The 9022-nt window shown below is 39.9% G+C and overlaps 1 protein-coding gene across 1 annotated transcript; it reads right to left on the bottom strand.

The window, feature by feature from the left end:
• Positions 1–2094: 2094 nt before the first annotated feature.
• Positions 2095–8531, bottom strand: LOC147217937 (uncharacterized). The gene is made up of 3 exons (XM_086175275.1): positions 8378–8531; positions 7843–7976; positions 2095–6462 (listed from the first exon to the last, which is right to left on the bottom strand). Exons 1-3 carry the CDS (start codon positions 8381–8383, stop codon positions 3996–3998), a joined length of 2607 nt encoding a protein of 868 aa, XP_086031401.1. The 5' UTR covers positions 8384–8531; the 3' UTR covers positions 2095–3995.
• Between the last annotated feature and the right edge of the window lie 491 nt (positions 8532–9022).

Here is a 9022-nt window from a genome sequence, read left to right as displayed (position 1 = left end):
CAAAGGGGTGGTATCTACTGGAGATGAGGTCAGTGCTGAGATAATATTAGTTTAACGGTATCTAGAGGGCATTGCTATATTGAAAAATAACTAAATTGAAATGTTCTCAGTGGAAATGACATTGTTAGTCTCCAACCTACCTCTTAATTCCCTCCGTGACAGTGTTTTATCCTGCTAACAGACTAAGGATTTTTGGAAGTTGCTCAATCTAAAGAAAAAAAAAAAGTCATTGGCCGGGCAATGAGGCAACTTTATTGTGAAATAACACTGCAAAATAAATCACAGGGAAATGAGTCACTGAAGAATACAAGTCCTCCAAATATTGTTAAATGCAGCTGTGTATCAGTGTAAAAAAAAAAAAAAAAGGATGTTTTGAAATCACTCAGCAGTGTTGTGTTGTGGATTGTAGGAGACCAAAGTTGCTGTTACACATCTGGACAATGTTTTGCTTTTCTGTCAAGTCTAATCTACATTTATTGTTGTAAATACACAGTCCGGACTGTACAAAAGCATTATTACGTTTTTTATGTAAAAAGTGTGCAATCCTTTAATTACAGAGAATATAAATTAGTATTTTACATTTCTACCTCATCTATTTAATCAAAATTCAAGGCAACCCCAACATTTACAGTAGGACGGTATGATCATCATCAACCTTGACGATTGGCATTTCAAGATATATAATAAATTCCAAGCCTCTCTCTTTTGTCTTGTCTATCTTTTGTCTTGCTTGGTTCCAGGTGTGCACTGTCTCAGAAAAAAAAGTTTATACAACTTTTAGAGACGGGCTGTTTCCATTATGGCTGAAACCTGACTTTACCGGAATGGTCCTTCATATACATTTACAGGTTGATTCATTATGACATGCTGCCATATGGGCAGTTACAGTTTAACTTTTAAAAAAGCTCATGTTTAAAGTGAAAGATAATTACCACAAATTCCACAGTGCATAATATAACCAATGCAATTATAGTGTCCCAACCTATTAGGTATTAGTGCTATTGTCAAATTAGTGTTTTTGGTGTTGCGGGGGGAGGGGAGTTTATTGGACATTTCAATTTCTTCATTGACAGTAACATAAGCTTGCTATTTAACAGCAAAAAAATACGATGCTGAATGTGTTGGGTGCATCTTTTAAGATTTGTGTGTTTTTTTTCCCGTTCTTCTGAGGCTTGGTTGTTGCAATTATTTGTCCCACGATGTCTGCTGTGTCTGGGGCTGCCCTGTGTCTGCAAGGAGTCAGGTAAAATGTCAGAGGCACTCCTAACACCTCATTACCAACTGCATCATGTTTCACACTGATTGTAAAACATCCGTTTTTAAAATCTTTATCCAATAAACTGAGCCTGATAATGACAGGAGTGAGCTTCACCCAACCATTTGCTAATATCAAACATATAGCTGTGAACAGTTGACATTTAGCAGAGCTTACAGTGCTCTTCCCTTTGATTTCTTTTAGGACATTTCTGCAAAGTCAAGATCAACTGGGATGGCAGGTGAACAACATGAATGTGAAGGAGAAATGAAGTGCAACAAACTGTGTGGAGCGAGGAGAGGGAATATAAACCACCTGTTTCTGGTATGTTTGGTTATTGTACACAGTGTCATACATTATACTTATCTATGAATGAAATACACCATCTTTTTTGACGCTCCTTTAACCTTATAATTGATTCACCGCTTTCTCGATAATACATCCCCCCCTTTTTAGACACATTTATTGGCAGTTACAAGATAATCACATCCATCAGTCAGTGTTCCCTGCTTCCTGTTAAAGAACATGTTCCACACAGTTTAATGCCTCTCTTTCCAGCTAATGACCACACTATGAAGAAAAATGCATCTAGTATAAAGAGCTTGTAAGTTTTGACATTTGCTTGATAAAAAGCACGATATGTTAATAATGCATCATGGATTTGCTATAAACAATTAGCAAACATCACATTTGCGCTTGACAAGCTTCCTCTGAGTTTGGTCCTAATTTCCCAAATATGAAATAAAATATGTGTAATCATGAACTTAAAACTTCATGAGAGACACAGGGTTATGCTGGGAGAGTTGTGGAGGACTTATATCAGAGTTTATTTATAACTTGTATCATTTTTGCAGCCATTTACTAGAATCTTATCCAGCCTGTGACGATCCCACCTGACATACAACTGACCCACACCAACCATACAGTCGGTATTAACACTTAAGATGATCTCGTCCAAACCCTTCACCTCTCAGTATATCTGTAGACTACCGTATATCTTCACACAGATCTCACTTCTTCAGGCTTTGGTTACAAACACATTTGAAATGACACAATAATCATTTTTGATTTTTGAAGGACATATCAATGAAATATAAAAAAACAAATGACATTTTTCCCATTGCCTGTGCTATTTTTCACATTACTTCTTTGTGATGTGAGTTGCAAAGTTTGAGGGATGTTTGTAGAATAAGTTGCCCTCTATTGGAAACAGTTGAACAATACAATCTTATTTTCAGTGCTCAACACCATCCAGCTCTGTTGGTGTAAAAGGAAATACTTCCCCTTGCGGAGAGAGACAGATGGGTTTGTGGTCCAGTTAATACGATGCAGTTCCACCTAAAACTACACACATCAAGAGGTGTGAAAGAGACATTACCTTGAGATTTTCTTTTTACTGCTTTAAGAGGGTTGACTTATTACTTATTATGAGTTTTGATGTTTTATGTTCTTTCTTCAGACCATCCATGTAGATCAAAGTGCAAATTGGGACACAGTGGAAAACACACACATGTATCTATCCCAGAGTATGTAAAGAACCTTATGTCTGCCCTTGATATGTTTCAGTGATATCATGTTTCATCCACAACACTATTCAGTATAAACACGATGGTCATGTTCTCACTTACTGAGGACACTGTGTGAGATATATCACCGATGAATTTCTTCCTGCAAATAGACCGCACAGTGTGTTCAGTTTAAATCATGCAATGACTTGTATGTACCAGTCTAGTGCAGTTATCACTGTACATTTATAAAAAGGATTCCATGTTGTATTGTGATTTTGGAATGATTTACTTAAGTCAAATTTCAATTTCATAGAATCTTTTAATATTTACAAAAACCTTTTTTGCAGGAACAATGATAAGTAGGCATTTTAATTACCATTAGGATACTGACAAGCAGTTGCTGGATTTATATATAAAATAAATAACATGGTGGGTTTTTTTTTTTGTTAGTTTGTTTTACTTGAAGGATTCCCATGAATTACACTGTCTTTAAGCAATAACTATATTTTAAGCTGCAAAAAACATTAGAACTCTATTGCAATTATACTTATTCTGCCATTTCGCAAATTAAAAAAACAAACATAGAAAATATAGGTGCATCAAATCACAGTAAATCACAGTTTAAGCAAAGTGCAAGGCAGATTTAAATCACTGAGTGGTCAAAGTTCAACCGGGTTGTTCACTCACAGTTCATTTGCAGGCGAAAAGAGCTGAGTCAAAACGTTCATTTAGCTTTTCTTTGGCCACGACTCACCTCCAGGCATAATGACAGTGATAACATTGATACAGGAAGAACATGTAGCGATTCTTCTTGCTCATTGTAGCATAGATAACATTTTACTTCTGTAACATGCAAATTTTTTTAGCCACTGGCATTGCCAAAGCTGAGGTCATTGGGGATGAATGTTCACAAATGCTGGGTTTTAGAACAATTCGTGTCGGTTGAAGAAGATATTAGCTTTGTGAGAGTGATAGAATACATAAACAACAAGCTGAATGACACCTTAAACCTGTTTTAACTGAGGGGAAGAACGAAGCTGGATAACACAAGCCGGGATGGATGGCACAAAGCACAAGCCATATGAACCTATAAGATATGACATGATAGTAATAATAAAATACTAATTGTAGCTGCTTTTCAGCCACTCTTACTATTGGCCTCATGCAGGGATGGATAGCAATAATGGCTGAGACAGCATGAATTAACATTTTGTATCCTCTTCTTTTTTCCTTTAAATTAAGGCCGAGGGCTTTTGAATGCCATTCCCGAGGGCACATCGCTCATGAACACGCATATGCTCTGTAACACGGTACTGGCGTGAAAAGGTCATAGGGCAGCGGGGGCACGGGAAGGGCCGTACTCCAAGGTGGCTCCGAACATGTCTATTCAGAGACCCCCGCTGGCTGAAGGACCGGTCACACAGAGAGCACTGGAAGGGCTGGTGAGCAGAAGGCGACAGATGAGGTGAAATACTTGTCGGCATGCTGGGCGGAAGGGTTGAAGGTATGCAGACAGACAAGGAAGATGATACGGTGGCTTGTATAAAGTCTGGCACCCTCGGACGTGTGCACATTTTCAAACTACTGTTCTGGTTCTCACCCTTTCTGAAGCTGGACAGGTTTTTTTCATCCCAACATCCAGCCTTGTGTATTACCTCACTTTTGTCAGGATGTTGGTCATCACTATCACTGAGAGATTCTCCTTCTTTCACATCGAAGGCCCTCTTTGTCTTGGCCTCATCAGCACTGTCACGATGAGCTCTTCTCTTGCAACGCCCTGTTTCAAGCATAGCTTCACTCTGCAGTGTTCCGTCATTATCCCACACCCCAGAGCCGTTTGCGTCTATTTGGCCCAATGCAAGCTCTTTCTGTCTGTTTTTGTAAGAAACAAGCAACTCTGCAGGTTTGGTGCTGATGTCTAGTAGTAGAATTTGGTTTCCAGTCCCTTTGTTGAATTGCTGCCTGTGAGCCGAGCTTGCAAAGAACTCGGCCTCTCCCTCATCGCTCGACTGTTCCAAATTGAACGAAACAGGTTTTGAAGGCTTTGAGTGTTTGGAATACGTGTCCTTTGATAAGCAGTAATGAAGATGACCGTGATAGGAGGTTTCTTCAACACTGCATGTGGCTTCGGACGTAACACCATCAGCGGTCTCATTAAAAGTGATGTGAGGCTCTGATATCTCAATGTTAACAATCTGTTCAAAGTCTGAGGTGGAGAGACAGCCAGTGACGTTATGCAATGCTGATCCTTGATTGGTGGGTGGGGGCGGATGTCCATCTCCACTGCGTCTTTTGACCGTCATATCTGTGTGTCTATAGCCCAAGGTCCTTTCATGCTGCAAAGAGACAGCGATCTTCTGCCTCATCTCATCGTCATGTGAGTTAGGTTGACAAGCGTGGCCGCCGTGGTCATCCGCTGAGTATATATCGACTGCTGTCCTGCAGGAGTAACTGTGCTCATCTGCAGCTTGTCTCTTGGGACTCGGATTCTCAAAGTGGGACTTTTTTCCCACATTTGAGTCCTCGAAGGGCCGGGGACCACAAGTTCTTTGATTTTGAAGAAATGATTCTTTTTCAGTCAACAGTGTTTCCAGTTCCAATGGCTGAGCTAGCGATGATATATCCTCAAACCCAATTTCAGCGTCATACCTAAGTTCCCCACTGTAGTTGCTGTTATTTTCACCCTGTGCTGTTTGATCATTCCCACGTTGGGTTGTATCATCACTTTGGAGGGAGTCATAGTACGTATTATTAGCTGTAATATGGGATAATCCATTTGCATCCTTCTGTATTATAAAATGATCTCCATAGATGGCGTTGTAATCCTGTTTTACCGCATCGCATTTGTCCGTGTTCGATTGGTGGCTTACTTCCTGTTTTGTACCTTGATTTGAGCTATCTCCGTAATCCCAGCTATGTTCCCCAAAGGTTTCCCCATTGTTTCCGAAATCCCGATTTTGCTCCCCATTATTACTTTGCCGTTTAGCTGTAATAACTTTGACAATGCTGACGTTGTCTATATCTGCTGATTGCGAGGCAGGAATACTACAGGGGCTGGCTGAGGCCTGGCAAACTGGATGACAAAGAGGCATTGTAGAAACTTCTGCCAGCTGGAGTGAAGCTGCTTTACTGCTGTGACATATGACAGACACTGCTCCACAACACGGAGAGGAAGAGGAGAGAGCAGCAGGGCACTGAGAGGGAGAACCACGGTCCGATAGAAGTGAAGTTGACAGGGAAGGGGGGGTTTGGTTGTTTTGTGTTTTGTCCTCCTCTGGCCTGTTGCTTTCTTTGGCTTTTAGCAGTTGCTTCAACATTTCTTCATCTTGACTCTCAGAGGGGCCATTACTCTCATGTGTGCATCCACCAGATTTGACATTACTTACAGGGCAGTCTGCTATCCTACAATAGACGCCCTCACTTTCAATGGAAACATTTGTTTTACTTGGATCATTCACCCCAGTCTGTTGCCAGCTCATCAGAGCCTCCTGCAGGTCATCCATCTCCAAGTGACAGGCCGCAGTAAGCAGACTGTAATACTGTTGCTGGCTACAAGTGTATGGCAAAACTCCTGTATAAATGTAGTTCAAAAGAAGTTCCAGGACAGAGTCAGAAAGACATGGAGCATGCAGCTCCACCAGGGCACCGGTGAAGGACAGGATAGTTGCCAAAACTGGACTGGAAGCTGCCAGTACACACCTGGGGGAGCAATGAAGAAATAGATAAAGCATATGGCCCTGCATAGTTTATTATCATTTAAAGCACAACAACCAGTGTCTGGGAATTTCTCATATTTTCACACACAAGTAAAGCTATAAAAAACAATAATCAATACCTCTCAATACAAATGCTTAGTGTATTATCACAAGTAAGTGATAGTGTAAATGTAGTTACAATTGGTTTCAGACCCATATCTATGTTTTAAATTGGTCGCCCACATCATCGTGAATGAAGTAGTTCATTAGCTGAATGGCCCAAAGGTGTCCGTTACATTCTCATAGAGTGTTTAATGGTTTCAGTGTTAACAGCAGCTCATTCCACAGCCATCAAAAGCTAAAAAGGGCATGCTCTGCTTTCCATGGATGATCCTTAAGGTTTGGACTTACACCGGACCACTTTTTGCTTCTTGACAACACAGAAACAAATGAGAGGTTTAAAGGGTTTATAATTGAATTGGGGTTTTTTTAATGCTCGTGCTCATGCACACAAACACTCGTGGTTTAAAACATTCACAATTCATATTCATTGCAAAACATTTTTGATTAATATTGTATTTGTATTGCCTTTTAATCCAACCTTCTGTTTAACCATTTTAAAATGAATTATTAATTGTGACTGCTGCGTGGTCTCTTTCTAAACCAGCTATTACGTCAAGTTTTAAAAGTTCAGAGAAAATGTAATTTGAGGTCATTTCAATTACAAAGTATGCAGGTAATAATACACTCGGTAGAAATGCATGTGAATACAGATTGGCACTATATATGAATGCAGTGAACGAACAAGCAAAAAATATCAAAAGATGCAAGAGAAAAAGATCGCTTTATGAAATAAATCATGCTATAAGTACCTTGCCAGGGACATAGAGTCTTTCAAGAAATAAGATATTAACTAATATGTGCTTTTTTTTGTTTGAGTGGATAAAAAAAAAAAAAAATCACTGCAAATTGCCCTTATGCAACTAACTGTTGCCCGATTGGGTGGGTTTGTCAGTTAATAATTTCAACGGTCAGATTAGTGGTCAGTTAGAATCCAACATTGCATATAATTACACTACCCTGGTGGCACATTGATAGATTCGTGGAAAAGGAAGGGGAAAGGAAAAAGCTTTTCTCTGAGTATTTCTTCAACATCTGGCTACACACCAACATTTGATATGAGAATCACTGTTGAGTCAGGCTGTATTTATTTAGATGCTTTTACAATGAAATTAACCCTTATCGCTATAGATGAACACAAATGTAGAGAAGAAAATAATTTGGGGTAGGGACCATGATTTTTAGTTTCTAAAACGGTTCTTCCATAACCACCACAGGGATAAGTTAAAAAGTTAGACAAAATTTATATTAACTTGTTACTCACCGGTGTGCAGGATAGAGTTGTCCTGGGTTCTGTGTCTGTCTGACCACGCAGTCACAGAGCTGAGCTTGTTCTCTCTGGAGGTTCAGGGTTGCCAGCAGCGTGGCTGCATGGCTACTAATGTCCTTTGTTGCTACCTGAAAAGAACCGAACTCAGTCTAATTGCCTGGATTACAAAACTTGATATATGACTTGCTGATAAAGCAAATCAGTGCAACAGCAACTACACACTGAAAGGGTTATGCGACTCAACGATCACTGCGAAATACTTTACAGATCTCAAATTTTGCCTCCAAGCAGTGTCATGTAGGTTACAATACATTTAAGCTTGTAGTCTAAAATCTGTGACACCAAATGTCTCAGTCATTTGCAAATGCAATGCAATGCAAATGTTCTTCCAGTTTCTGCAAAGCCTTTGTAGTCAATTTGTATTTGAGTTCAGTAGATACATCAAACAACTTCCAAATGATAAGTAGCTTCAACTTGTAAATATGTTCTATAGTCCTTGTATAAAAATTGCATTGGAACAAAAACTTACCTCCATGTCAAACAGGAAAGAGAGGAACAAACTTCAATTATTCTGTAGAGCTTCCTCCGGTTAGACTCCTCCAAGGTCCTGCTTGCCGCTGAATGGAGTAAAGAACATTGATGGGAGCTATATAATCCCAGTCTACTATCTATGTACACTGTCTCATTCGGAAAGCAATCACACGCTTTTCATATTGGAAGGTTGGCATGACGCAGAGGAACAGGTGCTTATAGGGAGCTCTGGCATCTAACGTCACAATCTCCATGGCCTTTTCTGGAGGGGAACGAGGACCGGCCCACAGTGAACCAGCAGGAGGCCACAGAACTGTAGCATATAGAGCCAGCTCTTCTGTTTACACATAAATAAGTTGGTGCAAAGCTTTTGTATCTAAATGACAGAAGTGTAATTTAAGTAAAGGTAGTTTGTGAAAGAGAATTTAGGACTTCAGTTTCATCTTTGCAGAGAACTCGTGGCTCATCCACTTACAAAGTAGCAAAGGGAGAAAAAAACTTCTCTTTCACTCCAGGTGAAAAAAAACCTTATAAGGCTCCTTTTGTGGAAATGAAGGCTGTTAAAATGGATGCATTCAGAACAACCCACGTGTGTTATGCCTGTGCACATCATCTTGGATACGCTGAAGAGGGGGCCGAGTCT

The sequence above is a fragment of the Fistularia commersonii genome, chromosome 27 (assembly GCF_037954325.1).
Source record: "Fistularia commersonii isolate RoL2024-O1a breed Wild chromosome 27, RoL_Fcom_v1.0, whole genome shotgun sequence".
Lineage (NCBI taxonomy): Eukaryota > Metazoa > Chordata > Actinopteri > Syngnathiformes > Fistulariidae > Fistularia > Fistularia commersonii.
This window is presented reverse-complemented; position numbering and strand designations above follow the sequence as displayed.